Raw genomic sequence first — 18,280 nt, 5'->3', positions numbered from 1 at the left:
TATGCCTGATGGATCAATCATTTTTATACTTCACACAGGAACAGAACAAAGAATAACCACAGCGCTTTTCATTTACCTCTTAACAATAAGAAATTAAATAAAACCAATGAAATACAAACATTGTACTGCTACAATACATTTTAGAAAATGTATTGCATTAGTTTGTGTCTGTCTACACATCAGTCAGGGGTTTGACAAACCTACTTATAATTTCCTTTGCTCTTAAAATAATCTTTGTAGATCTCCTGCACTTTATTGATTTTTTTCTTCTTTTATTGAAATCCAGAGCGATATATCAATAAGCTGTTTAATACAGGAGTAGTTAGACTTTTATAAGCTAGTTTCTGAAGTAACTATTAGTTTTCGTTACCTTTATGGTTGATGTTGGCCCACCCTTTCTTTCCTTCAATCTTAATCTTAATTTTTCAGTTAAAACATTTCTTGTCCATGTTACTTTCTGAAGATGTGATTAGACAGTATCAGACTATCTGTTCAGCTACGGCTGTTGAGTCTGAGTTTTAGATGTTATTGATTTTAGACGTTCTTTTTTTACCCTATTCATCATAAAAAAATTTTTTTAAATGTGCGAAAGTGAAGTATTTAGAAGTACAAAAATCACCCCTATCTTGGACAAAACTCTAATGAAAACTTGCACCACTTGCTGAATGGACCCAAAAGTTGTGTATTTATTTTATTTCAGAGGTATTTTATCTCCACCACCAGGTCAAATATTTTCCATGAAATTTACTCAGTAAATGTCACATTCTCTCTGCTCTCCTCTTCTTCTATATTCTGGATAAATTGCTCCAAAAAAGTCCCGTATTTTTAGGACCACAAAACAGTCACAATACTGAAATGTACAGGTATCTTCAAAACCACTTTTTCTTTATGCTGGGTTTTGCATTGTTTTCAGTGAGTTCATTGGTGTTTTGCAGCTCAACTTGACTGTACACAGTCAGAAAAGTGGCACAGAGCAGAGGTAGATTTGTTTTTGGACAACATGTGTTATTTGGATCTCAACCCAGTGAACAACCCGTCTACGGGACCGGTTGGGTTGTTTCCACTATCTCACCCTTTCTCTCTCTCTCTTTATTGGTGCAAATCTGGATTTTGGGACTGGACCACTCTGTTCTGGGACACGTCTGCTGAGGGGCTTGTTTAATCGGCGTCCTCTCCCATGGCTGAGAATCAGCAGTCAGGAATGTGATCTGAGTGGGCACAATGACGCTTATCCCCCCCAACAAAGTTTTTTTCTTCTTCTCCTCCTCACAAGATTTCCTTAATCGGATAATTCCTGTCTTATTGAACAAGGAGAGTAGATCATGGGCTGAGCTCTGGAAGAAAAACACTGGAGCAGAACTCAGGTCATTTATGACGAAGGAGTCTTGGACTGCTCTCACAGCTTTACAGTTCTGAATGGAGGGAGAGGTGTATTCATTTGGACCCCAAACTCTTGGCGTGCTGCAGGATGGTCCACGTGTGTGAGTGTTTCGATGTGTTTCAAAATGAGTGTGTATGTTTGCAAGTTTGTGATTGTACATTTGTGTGTGGGAAACCCAGGAAATCCAGTCTCCCATGCGCCAACATCCATTGTGTTTGGTTTCCTCCTCTCTCTGTCCTTCTGAGTGACTGTGTGTGTGTTTAGCTGCAAAGCTTTCCTCTCTCGCTGCGGCTCTAATGAGACAGAGGAGGAAGTCCAAGCAGGAGGATTGCACTTGGCAGTGTTAACTGGAAACACTCTCATGAATGGGTCAGAGGATCTGTGTTGGTAGGATTATCATGTTCTAGAAAAAAAAAAAAATACTGCTTTCATCCAAATTGTTTCTTCAGACACGCTTCTCCCTCTCCCTCTCTCTCTCCCTCCATCCGTTTGCAGGTCCTTTCTTCATTCACAACAGAACAATCTGTCCAGAACACGCACATCAAAGAATCCAGCACAGTAAATAAAGACTGGAAGATCATATGCAGAGAGGGAGAGCCGTGGAATAAACCCAGACGCCACCCTTTGTGATGTTGACTGGATTGACTCTCTGTGGTTCCACTTCGCTTCACTTTCAACTTTATTGTTTTCCGGGAGGAACAGATAAATATGCACAGCATGCTGTAGTAGGTTTCACAAAGTCAAATTTTAAATATGTCTTAAACACAACACTGTGCAAACATCTTGACTTGTTACATTTTATTAGATTTTTGCAGGCTTCTGCACTGTGTAACAAAATAAGTACGTAAATTTTATGTAGGTTGCCCTTTTCACATTAAAAATATCTCAAAGTGCTTCACAACGTAGTATAAAATAAAATAAAACAGAGGTGTGCACCAGATGTCATGAACAAAATGAATAAACAATTGAAGAGGTAAGAAAAGTAGATGTAATGTTGGATGGCTAAAAACACAGCAATAAAAATAAACTACAGAATAACAACTTAATGCCATGACCATTATGGGAAGGCTGGTTTGAAAGGATTTGTTTTAAACTGCTTTTTAAAAGACACCACAAAGTAATCTGCTATCACAGAGTTTCCCAAAAACCACAAAAAACTTGCAAACGAAGTAACCTTTCTGTAAGATATAGAAACAAATTTATGTCAGGGAAAATCCCTAATTGATGCCTTTAGGCTTTTAGGCAAGTGTGCATATTCCTGAGTCATTCAGTCGGAGTCAGAAAAGTAGACTAAAATTGATTCTTACCTCATATGTGCAAAACTACTAGTCATTCATGTTGTCACTAGTTTTCATTTTAACTACCAGATTTTTTCAGTTTCTTTCAAGATATTTCAAGGTTTTCTTTAGGCTTTAATTGTTTTCAAAATTTTAACCATCACTTCATTAAAAAATAATAGGTTTCAAAAGGTAACTTATTGCTTCCTGACCCACTGTGATAAGTACAGACACCTGTGCCAGAATCACTACCAACCAGAATAACTAACAGTTTAGTGCCTGCTTAGCGGAGACCCAAGCCAACCCAACATGCCAAGTAAAACAATTCTGCAGCTGATAGCAAACGGACAAAAAAGGAATAGCTTGTGTAAAGGCAAAAGTCAACAGGAGAAAGGAAAACTTTTGAGCGTCTATATTAAACTGAGAGCTAATTTTCCTTTTAATCTATTAATCAATCATCTATCAATAAGTCAACTTTATTTATAACATTAGGTAGATTTGGTTATAGTGGGGTGAGTCAGCTTTCTTGCCTGACAGGAAACTTCGACACAGCAATAAATACAAATATAACATTCAAATTGGTCCAGTGCTTAAGACTGCTTTTGCTTTGAAGTGTGAGCTTTCAGAATAAATAATTCTGAATTTACTCCTCTTATAGAAAAAGAAGCCCAGCAATAAATGTGTCTGGCACATGCAACAAAGACCTTAATAATGCACACGACAAAGTGACATCATGTAATAAAACACAAACATAATGAACACATCTTTTGGAAACACATACTTTCTTTTTATGTTTGTACAGCCCTTTATGAGGTTGTTTGTACAATTACGAGTCTGAGGGTTAAAATGTTGTTTCCCCAACTGTTTTTCCACAGGATTTGTCAACTTTCCACAGGTCATTGGGATCCATTGTTTTTCCAGGTTATTGTGACATTTGCTGGATGTTTTAAGGGGTTTTCCACCAGCCCTTCATATTCCATCACAGTGATCAGAGGAGACCAAACAAGCAGTAGCAGCACAGTTTAGGTTCAAGAAGGTCACTGCTGCTCTTACACAACATGCAGTTCACTGACCTGCAGTGTATCTGTACAGTCTGTCGTGTGGAAAACATCGCATTTGAGAAAAACACACTTGCAGTGGGGAAATTTTTGATGAGAAACAGTCAGGATGGAGGATGTTGTTTTCCCCTCATTTAATCACAAATGAGCAGGTTGGCCTTGTGCTGGACAGAAACAACTTTGTGAAAAGAAATCTTTGTTGAAAGTTTTTCAAATTTGCATAGTGAAGAGCTGTCCTATAATATGTTTAAAGCTAATGTCCTCTTGTGTGATAAACCATATAGAATTTCTTTACTTTCAGACATTTTCTATATAGCATGCCTCAGCATTTTTTTTCTGGGATTGCACTTATGGTCACAAAACTCAATTTTATATCACAGCTGAGGAAACAATAGATACAAAAATGTTGTATATTGCAACTGTAAGAACTTGGAAGAAATAGCTCATAGCTTAACTATTGATTAGAATGTTAAATTTTTATTTTTGTGGGACAAAGACAAATAGTTTACCAGAACTTTCCAGAGTACAACAGGATACCTTGTTGTTGCTGTTATTTTTTTTTTTAGGGAGAAAAGTTTTGAAACTAACAAATCTTGTTATTCATAAACTTTGTCTGTTTTAAAAGTGTCAGGTTTAATAGATTCTACGTTACTATGATGAGTGACAAGATGAAATGAAACTGCTTGCAAATTCAATAAAAATGGAAAAACCTCTGCATCCAAGCTGTGCCACAAAGCTGCCTCTAGACATATATACTGTATCTATCTATATATACACACATATATATTTGTGGCAACCCGGGATGGATTTTCTTTATTATGAAACCCAAATGTAAGATGTTAAAGTTTACGATAGGGGAAACCGACAACGCCACCTGAAATAACTCCAGGAAAATAGAATGTAATAAGGACACAGGTACGTTCTACTGGAAATGAGACAAGATTCAGACAGTTCTACAAAAAAATTTATTAAACTTCAATGTGTTGTTTAAATTAATAACCTGAAATTGAATAGTTAAAACAGTTAATGCATTTTTAATAAAGTTGATAATAAAATGTTTAAATTTCAAAGAAAATTGAGGCTTAGCTACCAGTGGGGGGAGAGTAGTGAGGAAAGGGGCAACATTCAGTGAAGAAAAGGGATCACCCTAGACACTACAAAAACACGGCAAACGCACACACACGAAAAAGGTGCTCCAACAAAACACACAAGACACCAGGAATCACCACCGCCACCACAGAAGCCTCAGTCCCTAAAAGAAAGACAGAAAAATTAAACAATATGAGTAAAACAGTGATACAATAGCACTACAACATTGCTTTTTTTAATCCCGTTTGTAGTGCCATCAATGCTCCCGGCAGCGGGGGAAAGTTCATACAAATCTTTTAAAACATTTCATCGTAGGCAAAACAGCAGCGAGTGTACATCCAAATATAATAGTCGTCAGGGACTCGGGAGGAGGCTAAAAAATAGAGTAGATTATTAATACAACTGCTGATAAAAACTATAACTTACGGTAGCTGCTTACCTGCAAATCACCACACTGCCAGATAAGCAGATCGACAAGTTCGCCTATGCAGCGCAGCTGAAACAAAATACTACATAAAGGCTTAGTTTAGATGAGGTGGATGTTACCTAGCCACGCTAGCGCTTACCTTCCCGGCAGCAAGCAAACAAACAGATTGGTCCAGGTGTTGGAGGAGCAGCAAGGGAGGCTAAACAGATCAGACCAGCTTGCATTAATTGCTACGATTAAAGCTAACAAACAAAGAAACAGCCACGCTTACCCAGCACAGTTCAGCAAACAAAGGAAGCAGAATGAGTTGACGTCATGACGCAAGTAGTCTTGGGGCAGGTAGAGACCTGCTTATATGCAGCAGCTGAAAATTGGCCTTAAAGTGGCAGCGTACCATTTATGCTGCTACATATATTTAAATATATATATATATATATATATATATATATATATATACTGTATGAGAGAAAGAAAGAGACTGGAATCAGCTTAAGGCCCGCTCTCTATATAAATCTGACACTGGGATATGAGTATTAATCTATGCATACTACAGTCTGATTTACTTTAGTAATGACGACTCTTTATGAAACAGATTTTAAAGCAATATTGCCGTTTTTTACCGTTGTAAAGATTCAAAGAACAGGGCCATATTCACGATTTTCATGAGCAAAATATTTTTGTGTTTGTGCTGCAAATGCAATGCGTATTAATGCTGAGGAACTTCTCTGACGTAAATCACTTGAAAATACACTCCAACTGAAATGAACAAACAAAAATACAAGAAAATGGAACATTTACATTTCACCAGATGCTTTTTGGGAGAAGGGTTGTGTTTGTTCTCCCACGCTGTAATTTCCAGCAGAGTTTACAGTAAGGGATGACACACAGGGGCATTGAGCAAGCATTGAGAAGAGGGTCATTAACCCTGCAAAGCGTACTGGCCTACTGCTATCTTCTCTCTCTGCAGCGTGATGCAGGTGGCTGTTCCGCTGTACCACAGCTGCAAAAGAGGTCCGAAAAGGCCCATTTCCTCCTCTTATCTCAGAGTGTGCGAATGTTTACGCCGGCACATCTGAGTCAGACATGCTTGATTGTATCTAAGAGTCCAGCAGGTGGTAAACACTTGCATGTGTGTGCACATACACACGCATTTTTTTTTTTCAGATATCAGCAAATGGACTTTTGACATCCTTTGTGGTGATTGCACACAATCACCATGAATCACAAAGCTAAAAGACGAAAGAGGAGGAGGAAGGGTTCACGGGTTTATCATTTGCCAGCTGGAAAACACAACCTTGATGTTTACATGTTGGGGCATAAACTTGTTTTGTTGCCATGACAACTGTCATTCAGGATGCTGAGCATGCCACACCATAGGCTAAGTACACACACACACTTTTTACGCTGCTGATGAATGTTTGGAGGTTGGTTCTTCCTGCAACAGGACTTGAAACATCCTTTCGCTCTCAGAAATGGACATGAGGATAAGACCCCACTGTTGTTTTGTTTTTCTCTGTTCTCTAGCTAGAAAAACAAGGCATGGGAACGAGGAGAAACAGAAACCCCCTAAACATGATCCATCGAGGCCCTGGACTCTTTCAGAAGACAGGAATGTGAAAAATTCTCCCTCAGGACAATCTTAAAAATAATTACTGCATATTTCAGCCTTCAAAATACGTCACAGAGATACATTAGTTTCAAAACATAAAAACACAACACAAGCCTACTGGTAAGCCTATTATCTCCAGAGTGAAATGTAAAAAATGGCTACTAACTAGGCATTATTTTAAATTTGAGCCATTTGTAGAACTATCATCTTGCAGCGATAATTTGAAATTACTTTCTATGTCACTGTAGAAATCTCTCATATTGCGAGAGAGATATATGATCTCCTGTTGTTTTTACACTTCTTCTAATAACTAAGGTTTTCAAACATTTGTTTCTGCAAAGTTCTCTTAAATTCCTAACACAGCATTTAAAGGAAGTTGAAGTCTTGACTTTGATTAGGTCACTTAAGAATTTTTATTCTTTTCTCTTTCAGACATTATTTTCCAGATTTCAGCTGTCAGACAATGTCCTCACATTTGGCTCTATATAGCAAATATTCATCTGTTGTACAAAGCATACCACAATCCTGGGAAAAAAGCACAAGTCACTACCCCTCTGCCACTATACTTGACACTTGGAATGCATTGCTATAGGGCAGGGGTGTCGTACTCCAGTCCTCAAGGACCGCTGTCCTGCAACTTTTAGATGTGCCTCTGCTGCACCACACCTGAATAGAATAATTAGGTCATTAGCAAGGCTCTGGAGAACTGATCTACACAAGGAGGAGGTAATTAAGCCATTTCATTCCAGTGTTTTGTACCAGTGGCACATCTAAAACCTGAGGACTGGAGTTTGACACCTGTGTTAAAGGGCATTAAATTGAAATAAATAAACTGAGACCATTATTGTGGGTCTCTTGGCTTCTTCATTAGTTTTCACCTTCTCTGCTCTGTCAGTGTCTTCGCAGGTTTGCAGTTGTGCCGTTCCCTTTGAATTTTATGTGATGGCCTGAGCAGTGATCTATAAAATCTTCAATACTTGGTTTGTTTTCTAGCCTAGAACTGCTTTAAACCTCTCCTCCAGGCCGGCCTGCCGTGTTTATTCACTAATGTCCACTTACAAATGTCTGGGTTTTTCACAGGACAGCTGTGTTTAAACTGAGATCAAAATACACAAAGGTGGACTGTATTTACTAACAATATGAAAAAGGGGGTTGATGCACCCACACTTGATTTTTTTTACTCAAAACATTTTGATAAAACCTTTATGCCTTTCATTTCACCGTTACAGAATGTTAAAAGTTCAGGGATTGTGAATTCTTTTTTACAATAATAGCATCCATTCATGCCAGCCAGGCATTATATTTGAATTATCACTGTGAAAGCAACACTGACCTCCTTGTTTATCTTACATCGGCTACTTGTTTTTTCTGACTTTACATAATGCTGAGCAATGTTTGATAGCCTCTCTGTGGGAACTTTGTGGGTAAAAATGAGCACAGGTGTGTTCGTACTGCAGGAGACAACAACCCTGCTGGCTTTATTTTTGTAATCTTTATAATACGTCAATAATCTCGCAGTGCAAACACTTAGTATAAAATATCATCTTTAACAAAATGTACATTCACATAAAACATTTCCATAAATACATCTTCAACAAAAGGAACCTGACAAATATCAAATAATTTAGAATATATCTCAGAAATAGACAATATCAGCAGGTAATACCTACATATAACAACTAAAACCCGTATCATACAGTATGAAAATATCCAATTTACAGAAAAAATATTATGCACAAATAATTTCCAATAACTTTCCATCAACTTTTTTAAAGCAACTTTATAAAAATCCTCATTTCAAAGCTCAAAGAAAGCATCTGAGATACTAGATATTTACTCTATGTTAAAGATAAGTACAACACCTTTGTCATTTAAATGCTCCAAAATTGACACTTGCCTTTGATTTTAGTTTTAAAAAAAACTGTCCAGGAACAGTTAAAATAGTAAAAATCCAGGCATTCAACACAAAAAAGATCCCACGAGAACCGTAGTCACACGCATTGAGTTGTGCTACAGCTCGACACGAAAAGTTTGATATGTTTATGAAAATAGGTTGGCACGTTTGAAAGAAACAGCTACCTGTTTTAATACAGCAAAAGCAGGGAGGAGGTTTAGAAGGAGGAGGAACCCCCCTGCCCTTCCAAACCGATCTGCTTCGGCCTGGTGTCTATCTATCCTGAAATACATCCTCATTAAGATTCAAACACCAAGCTTATAAAGAAGACGTGTCAATAAAGCACCTTACATTCAAGAGGAACCGCTACTGTTAGCGCATGCATGAGGACGACATTAAAAAAAGAGCCTCCGCGTGTGTGCTGCTTGGCCTGCATCCGTGTTTCATCAAAGCATGCATGTATGAGCCGCAGGCTTGCAGGCATTGCATGCAAAAACTGATTACAGGAGAGTTAATGGCTGTGGTAAGCCGTACTGTGAGTGCTGTACTATAAAATAAATCAGCTGGGTTTGCATGACGAAGCCAGAACCAGAGGTTTGGGTGTCTCCTCATAAACGCACACATTTTCTTTTCTCAACCGAGACGGTTTTGAGTTGAATAAAAATAGCAGAATAGAACATTTTAACAGGAGCATAAATGTCTTCATAAACAGAAAAAAGGTTTTCTTTAAAAAAATAAATAATTCAGAGAGAAAGAGGGAATCACACCAAACTGAAACAAAAGTTCTCTAAGTCATGCTTAAACTCCACAGAGATAAAGACCAGTGTGGCTAGCTATGCACACTCTATTAGCTACAAACACTATCAGGTCAACTTAGGACCCAGCAGGCTACAGCATGCAAAGAGTGAACGCGCTGAGATAAGAGACAAACTGCTTTATTGCTACACTTTGACGAGGAAGAGTCTGGAAGTCAAGCATCACAGGGAAACGGACGGCAAACGCGACTGAAATGCAGCAGTGGCATCATGCACTTAGAGAAATTTTCTTTTAAAAAAAAGTTACGTGCGCCGTCAGAGGGTTTTAATAAGGTGAACGGCATCCCCGACCCGTAACTGCCTTAAGGCAATGCCTTGTTTTGTTTTTTGTTGGTTTATTTTTTGGCAAGATTATTCCATTACCTGCCTGCACTGATCAAACATTTGGTTTTAAAAATACTCTGACAGCAATAAACGTGTTAACAATTCATCTTCACTCAGCTCCAAAAATCCAGAAATCAACTAAAAGGCAACACAAATGAGCCATAGACATTTGTGAGGACTGGCTGCTAAGGCAACAGCACTGATGTCTTATCTACACTCTAATGAAATGGTTAGTTTAAAGGAATTCCCAGGTGTTGATTGTTGTGAGAGGCTTGCATGCTACACCGTCAGTTGTGGAAAAAGGTTTTGGCAGATCCCAGAGACTTCCTTGGCCTTGGGTTGATGATGAAGCAACGTGGCTAAAACATCCCATATCCTGATTGAGACAACCTGCTTCAACGGGGAAGGGTGAGTCTAATCGAGGCGTCAGACCGTCCCATAGAAAAACCAGACTTGAGTCCAGGCCTCCTGCTGAAGAATCAGCTTATTTGCCTTCCTGTGCTCCAGAAACACAACAACAAAGAGCGGATACAAGCTTTTCTCTGCTACAGCGATTCTTTAACCCACCTCCATTCTTATTTTTTTGTTTCCCAAATTCTCTTTGAGAGTGCATGCATCACACCATTGCTGCAGAAGCAGATGGAAGGTATCTGGTGGTGCTGGTGGAGGGGGTTGGTTTGGGCACGCCCGGGCTCGGGGTCCTGATGTTGGAATAGCTGGTCACTGTGGGTGCGGGGCTTAGCCTGGTGCAAACACTGCCATGTGTGAAGGCGCTCGACCGGCGCTCGCTGTTAGTGTGCTGCAGCTGCTGGCTCTGAGAGGGCCTGCTCCCTTTCCTGCGGCCCTCCAAAAAGTATGTAAGCATCTGACCTTTGCCCTTCACACTGACCTGACCACGACACACAAAGTCGTAGTAGTCGGTAATGAGGCGGTAGACGTCCTCTGTCACCTGGAGAGTGAAAAAAAGAGGTCTAACGTTATTTGGAACCAACATTTTAAATAGTTAAATATTAATCTGCATCGCCTATTAAATATACGGTAACATAACATTATTACTACCTGCCTAATACTGTGTTGTCCTCCTTTTGTCATCAGAACAGCTCTTATCGGAGGACCCATAGATGAGACTGGATTCCTTAATATTTTTTAAAGTGTCTTATCCAGCCATGTGTATGTGTATGTGATATGTGATATATGTGTAATCATACATATATGTTACACTTAATGCTATTTCAGATTTTTTACCATTTTGATTACAATAAACATTCTTTTCATTTTACTCGGTGCCCAAAACCATGTGACTTTGGCATGTAAGCCTTACAAATGAGTTGGTGTTAAAGACTTTATTCTGGAAGTGTCCTCCACGACAGTAATCTGTGCTTTAAAAACAAAAAAGAAAATGAGACAAAAGTTTTTCCAAAATGTATTTATTTTTGTTGATCTTTTCAGTTAGCTTATTTTCAAAAACCCACATTTCTTTATTTAAAAATAGTTTTTAAGGGGCCTAATGTAATATTCTAAATGTAAATGTTATGTTTTCATTAGATATAAATGAAAAATTATTACAATTAACAGAAATAAAGGCTTTCAGAAATTTATCTGTGCATACGTAGCCTGCATATTTCACTTACTGATATAGTTCCTACCATAAATGGGATTTTCAATGATGATCAAATTATTTTAATGTGTTTATATATGTATATATTATACACATTCAGTGCCAGACTGTCAGGGCTGCAAAAACAGGCCCTGTGCAAAAATACATTAATTTTCAGAAATTCATATTTCAAATATAATGAAATGAGGAATAAAGTCTCAAAACTAAAACATTTTCTATACATTGTTTTCAATTTTTGACAGTTATAAAGACTGTTAAAAATGCGCAAATCAAAAACTGTCCAAAGCATGAACAAAATGGATAACTATTCAGAAAACTATTGATGAAAACAAGCCATTTAAAGGATTACAAGAAAGTCTGGCTGCTTAGAAACAAAATATAGGTTTGTGTATGAAACTGTACCAATATTTTATGTCAACACTGAAAATAATACATACCAAAACAATTATCTCAAAAATTCCACCAAAACACCAAACAAACAGAACACAGATGGTTCACAAGTTAATAACAACTTTCCTAGAGCTATGGCTGGTTGCTAAAGCAAAAACATGACTACTGCTTCTTAAAAAAAACACACTGAAGATTAGGTGAAAACATCACAGGGTGCATGCAGGAATTAGCAACACAACAGAGGCCCTTTTCGGAAATCCACTTGTTTTTACAAATCTGATGACGTCTGTGTAACTACTAAGAAAGCTGCATGGAGCTCTGCCTAAACAATCTCAACAACATGTTTAATGAGGGAAAACAAACTGTTTACATCTACTTTGCCATTACAGACAGAGTAGCTGTTGCTTATAGATTGATACTTGTTTCTTGCACAACTCCAACAGGTTATACAAATAAAGGCCTTGCAGGTTTTTGTTTACAGAGATGAAAGAAAGTCCTTCACAGGAAACAGTAAATCTCTATAATATTTGTAATATTCTTAAGCTCAGAGAAGAGAAATGTTTAGATCCTGTCCAAGGCTCATATGTGTTATGTAACAGCAATGCTTTAAAAATCAGGCCTGTGCTTATAATATAATATAATATAATATATACAGTAATATAATAAACTTATTAATTTCACACAATGAATTATTTTTCACTCCCTCTTACATGGTTTCTTTTTATCTGAAATGTATCACTAGGCAGGTGTGGAAAAATGTAGTAAAAATTCTTCAGTTTGTCTTTCAGTGTTGCACAGTTTTAGACCAGTATGAACTACAAAATAACTATAATTTCTGGTTTGTTCGTGCTGATGTTGGCTCTATCTGAGTTGTTTGGGCAATTCAAACTAAATTAAATATGTTGAGAAGATTTGTTGAAATGCTCAACATCAGTGATTTCAGAATTATCTCATGTTTAGAGGAAAGATAAATAAAGATAAAAGAGGGCAATTATGAGCTAATTATAAAGAGGTCATTGTGAGTTTTAGTGAAACTCAAAACATACTGAATCAGAACTGCTTTCATGCAATATTTGGCTGGCTACTACATCTCAAATCTTCTGCATATCAATGACAGATTTGTCCAGTTGGATGGCCTCAACTTTCCTCACTGCACACACCTGATGGATGTTTTTAGTGACAGAGATGCAAAAAAGGCAGGGAGAAAGTCATAGAAACGTTGTATAATAGTAAAGAAAGAAAAGGAACTGATGAATTTGTATTAACTATAATCAATATCATTGTTGCATTTTGCCTGTTTACTGATAGGGTGCATTTACCATCTTAAACCACCTTCGATAAAGAAAAGGCCTGGTGGTGTGATTTATTTATTTATTTTTTGTTAAACTGTAAATATAAAAAAAATATGATTTTTTTTTTGTTTAAAAGCTTTAAAGCTTCAAATGATAAACAACTTTTGTCGTAGAGAAATTAATCATGGATTAAACTCTAACGTTGAACTTTTTTAGGAAAGCATCAAGTTAGTCCAAGTAATTTGCTGTAGCCCCAGTGTAGCTTTTTGCAGTTAAACTGCTGCAGCAGTACTTTAAGTCTCATACCTGTATTTTTCCTTGGACTCCCGTACTGTCCATCCTGCTGGCTACGTTGACTGTGTTTCCCCAGATGTCGTACTGAGGCCTCCGGGCTCCAATAACTCCTGCCACCACAGGACCAACGTTGATTCCTGGTGTAACCATAGTGAACAAAAGCCCCATAATCACTTACAAACATGTTACACTTAATGTTATTTCAGATTTTTTTTCCATGTGACTTTGGTGCATAAGCCTTACAAGTGAGTTGGTCTTAATGGATCTACAGTACTGGAAATGCCCTCCAAGAAAATTATCTGTGACCAAAGTTTTTCCAAAATGTACTTATTTTTGTTTATCTTTTTTTACTTATACAATTTAAAATCATACTTTTCCCTCCTGTAATCAGTACCTGGAAGTTAAGTGAAATTTACAGCAGGTTGCAAATCTGATTTATTGAAAGTCCTGCATTAAGGCACCACCTATAGTAAGCGTACCCAGTTTTTTATAGCTCAGTGCTAACACAAGAAAACAAACACAAATACTTTCATTCTTAAAAGCCACAAATTGTAAATGTTGAATGTTAGAAACAAGTGGAATCGCAGACTAGAGTAATTTTAAAGTATAAAAAACAATCAAACCTTACAGATGTCTATGCTATGTGTGACTATTTCTCTTAACCACACAATTGGATATCAGATTTATAGTAATGGAGGAAGAAAAATCTAAATCATTATAGCTCATCATTGTAGAGCTCCAGCAAGGACAGACATTTTGGTGTATAAAAAAACTATTTTCTATTCTACCACTACAAACTCAAGCATGTGAAATTACTTAAACAAGACAGGAATTTAACTGGAATTGTGTGACATGACATAAAGATGGAGCTTTCTTTCATATGAGCCTGATATTGCCACAATGGTTAAAGACCCATCTCCTTGTACACTCCAACTTTAGGAAATATGACACAAGAGTAAGAGTAGCTTGAAGATAAACTGTGTTTTTTCAAAGTTTTAACAGCAGAAGTGTCAGTAACCACCAAATTAGCAAAAACGTGGCAATTTTAATTCACAATCAATAAATGTGATCGAAAAGGTCAGGCTTTTCTAAATCTTTCACAGAGAGACTATGCTACTATCACAAGGTAAGTTTTATTTGAAGGTGTTTATGCATCTTTACCACAGGTGTCAGTAAGTGTGGAGGGAGCTGTATGTGACTGTCTAGAGAACGGGGTCTCACACTGCATTCCTCTGTTAATGAACAAACAATGCAGCCAGATGTGCTGCAGCAGAGCAACACCTATTTGTTGGAGGACTCTGGCCTTCACATAATGAAGATCGAGACCACTGGTCTAGAGTGAAAAAATGTTAAAATAGCATGAGCTGTCAAAATATCCTCTTGAAAAGCCACCTTCTGTTTCTTAATAAAAAGCCGCTTACCCTCAGAAGAAACAACTATTTTTATAAATGTGGAATCACTTAAAACAAAAGCTCAAAGGTGATGTTAGTTTGTTCCAAAAGAGTCATGGAAAGCATGAAATATGTTTCTTCCCGCTAAAACGCTGTGGTATCATGTCGTAACAAATGAAGGGTAGTGTTTCTCTTGGTTCATGTTAATGCCTGAAACATGAAGTTTGTTCAACTGCCAACTAAATTAAGCAAATAAAACAGCCTGACTCTGCAGACAGGATAGCTCTATGTACACCAGCGTATACTGGGATTAAACAAAACTCTCCACAGGATACTGAACACAATGGACCCAAGAACTTCAGCTGACAGGCTTCCTGGAGGTGATGCTCTGTTTGTGATGTATTTTCCTGGCAAATTTACTGGAATGGGCCTCCCCCAAGGTTAAAAGGTCTTTAATGTTTAGACCACTCAGAGAGTTTGGCTCTTTACTCACCTACTCTCAGAACAAAGTCATTATAGGACTGGTAGTTGATGGCATCCAGAACATCGAACATCTCAATGGCAAAGTCTGACACTGTGCATAAATGTGAGGTGATGGACTTTTTAGTCTACAAAAAAAGCACACATTAAAAGGACAAATTAGTTTGAAACATGAAAAAAAAAATCTCAGACATAAAAAAGGCTATATTCAGCAGAGACGAAGTAATAAAAGTGTTCAACTTAATTTTTGAAAGACAAACATGCAGATTTTCAATTCAGTATGTGATTTATTTATTAATTCATTATTACTATATACAAGGGAGCGACAGTGGCGAAGGCGGTAGGAGTTCGTCGTGCAATCAGTAAATCGCTGGTTTGATTTCCAGTGAACAAGACACTTCAGACTGACCCAAGGCAGGTACAATCAAGTGTGTGAATGCGACCTTTGAGATTTCAGTTTGAGATACAAAGAACATTATAAATAAAATGGATTATTATTGTGCAAATCTTAAGTGATCTGTCTATGTCAATAAAAAATAATCCCTAAGCCAGGTGAGTCATTCCAGTAGCTTACTGTAAAATACAGCAGGTCTAATGTTATTAAAAGAACTGGAGAGTAAAAAAAACACGTCTATAGAGCTGCTGGCCTCATCTGGCATATTTGGTGACATAATACTGGTTCATTTCTTACTGGAGTTTAGGGGACTTTATGATTGTTTCATTGGTCTTACAGTTATTAGAAACTGGATGTAAACTATGGGAAAAAAAAACCTTACCCTAACTCTACCCTAACAGCCATAGTCCAAAAAGAAACCCCTCTGAAATTAGAGGCCCTGAGTAACAACTGAACAAAATAATAAAAAAAGAGATATCTCAGTTTTGCATTTTGTTGTATAACTGCATTAAGAATGTATATTAGCCTGCGTTTTTGTAATCCTAACTGGATTAGCTGTGTGAAAATCCAGAAATACTACAACAGAGCACCCTCCAAACAGCAACTATAGCTTGAGCTTCCTTTAATCTCTGCAGGCATTTCAGAAAGGACTCCTTTGTCTGTCATCTTTAGCTTAGTTTAAGAAAGCTTCAGGAATGAAGAATGTACTAATGCCACAGAGATCAGCAATTCCTCACATTTTACGTGTTAGTGTTTTAAATAAACTAGGTACATGAAACACATTGGATCTCTATAAAATAAAGTCAGATACTGCGCTAACATTCACAAACACAAAATCTAATCCTGATCTAAATACAAATACCACGAGTACCTTGGAAGCAGTCGTAGGAACCAGCCCCACGGCAGCCATATATGTGCTGCCAATGGTCTTGATTTTCTCAATATCCCTGTAGCATTCTTTGTCCATGAGCTGCAAAAAGTATTAAAAATGGTAAAAAACACTCCCATAAAACTTTTTCTTTTTTAATTTGCAAATTATCAGTAAATTTATGTATTGCAGCTAGAATATTTAAAGCATGTTTTGTAAATGAGTGTTTCATGTTGCTGATTACAGATCCAACCAGGCCAAAAGTCATCTGCAAGTAATTTGTTACATTGAAGAACTTTCCCAACCATAACCAAAGCTCGGTATATTACATCAGTAAACATGGTATTTCTATAAACCTCACTCCAGCCCACAATCTCATTTTTAAAAGATGACGCTCTATATGTCACCCTGCAGTAAGAAGGGGCTTGTGGACCTGAGATCTGCAATGTGGAAAAAACATCTAAAAACAGATGATTTATAGTACAGATGGGCGAATGGAACGAATCGTTCTACCAACCTCGTCAAAGTCCGCAATGATCTCATTGAGAAGCCTCAAACACTCGACTCCCATGTTGTTCCCATCCAGCTCAATGTAGAAGTCATTGAAGTTGGCAATAGAGGCAAACAGAACACCAACTTGAGCGTAGGACTGATAGTAAAGATCCTAAAGTGGTGATAGAGAAAAAGTATTACCTTCCAGTATTTCTTTACTGCTAGTTTATTTGTTACACACTTTAATATCCTTTGACAAACCCTCTCTTAACAACCCTCTTTTTATAAAGCTTCTTCAGACCACCTGGATGTATGGCATGGTGCATGCTTCGTATTCTGAGTTTCTCTTTTAGCTGCTCAAAAAAAAATATGAAATTATGCAAAAATGGACCAAAATTGCCAAATGCAAAACTTAAGTAGAACCCTCATCAATGTTGGCAATGACAATGCCGAAATGTCCGCAGGCAGAAGCAGAAGCATCTCACAGTGAGAATGCTTTCTGCAACCACACTGTTAGTGGCCTGGAACCTTAAGTCCCACAGTGTCGTGCCGTCTATGGCTGAACTTTAGCCTAGAGGAAACAGAGGAAGTCTTTCTAAACGCTGCATCTCTGTGGGGGTCAGCTGGAAGCAAACTTCCTTGCTGATCCACACCATCTGATGCATTACCCCGTTGATTGTTGAAGGATAAACTACTGTTTTGTTTCTATTTTTGCTTGTGAATTCCAAAACCCATAAATGTGAATGTGCTGTTTCCAAAAACTGTTAAGAATAACTATTTAAATGTATGAGTAATATTCCCTTACAGATGCTAAAATATCCCATGTGGATTTTTGTGCTATTTAGAACTCTGCAGGCATGATGTGGATGCATTGATTTTTCACTGCTTTGTGCAGATTCCAAAAATTAAATAACTAAAAGTAAATCTTTATCTTGAGTCACTTCAACTCTTTTATGCACTTAAAATGTCTGGCCGTAGGTTGTGTCTGGGAAAAGAATACAGATGTACTGAATTTTTATTTCTGTGAAGTCCTTGTAGTTCCCATTAGCTCTTTTTAAAAATCAGAATGTAGCAGTTATTCACATAATTTTCCTGCTGTTTCCTCTGACTTATTTTAGTAATTGTTAAAGAACCAAGATGAACATTTCCAAAAACTCAATTTTCTTTAATGCATTTACTACTTTCAT

At 37.4% G+C, this 18,280-nt stretch overlaps 1 protein-coding gene and 2 long non-coding RNA genes across 5 annotated transcripts in view; 1 reads left to right on the top strand and 2 right to left on the bottom strand.

Annotated features, from left to right (window-relative positions):
- The first annotated feature begins 1,133 nt into the window (after positions 1-1,133).
- Positions 1,134-4,982, top strand: LOC111609669. 3 transcript variants are annotated; one of them, XR_002753249.1, is made up of 3 exons: positions 1,134-1,481; positions 1,646-1,768; positions 1,877-4,982. It is a non-coding gene; the product is annotated as an uncharacterized LOC111609669 (long non-coding RNA). The 3 variants fall into 3 exon arrangements; XR_002753250.1 differs by having other exon boundaries at positions 1,561-1,768; XR_002753248.1 differs by having other exon boundaries at positions 1,134-1,768.
- Positions 4,663-5,539, bottom strand: LOC111609668. Its single transcript, XR_002753247.1, has 2 exons — positions 5,504-5,539; positions 4,663-5,431 (listed from the first exon to the last, which is right to left on the bottom strand). It is a non-coding gene; the product is annotated as an uncharacterized LOC111609668 (long non-coding RNA).
- Positions 5,540-8,292: 2,753 nt separating this feature from the next.
- LOC102232616 (adenylate cyclase type 1-like) overlaps positions 8,293-18,280 on the bottom strand; it is a 44,725-nt gene continuing 34,737 nt past the window's right edge. Inside the window, exons 16-20 of the mRNA XM_005802325.2 lie at positions 17,119-17,265; positions 16,605-16,703; positions 15,353-15,467; positions 13,481-13,605; positions 8,293-10,823 (exon numbers count right to left, since the gene is read on the bottom strand). Coding sequence (XP_005802382.1) covers positions 10,491-10,823; positions 13,481-13,605; positions 15,353-15,467; positions 16,605-16,703; positions 17,119-17,265 — 819 coding nt within the window. The 3' untranslated portion in view covers positions 8,293-10,490. The remainder of the gene's footprint in view (positions 10,824-13,480; positions 13,606-15,352; positions 15,468-16,604; positions 16,704-17,118; positions 17,266-18,280) is intronic.

This window comes from Xiphophorus maculatus, chromosome 9 (genome assembly GCF_002775205.1).
Source record: "Xiphophorus maculatus strain JP 163 A chromosome 9, X_maculatus-5.0-male, whole genome shotgun sequence".
Taxonomy (NCBI): Eukaryota; Metazoa; Chordata; class Actinopteri; order Cyprinodontiformes; family Poeciliidae; genus Xiphophorus; species Xiphophorus maculatus.
This window is presented reverse-complemented; position numbering and strand designations above follow the sequence as displayed.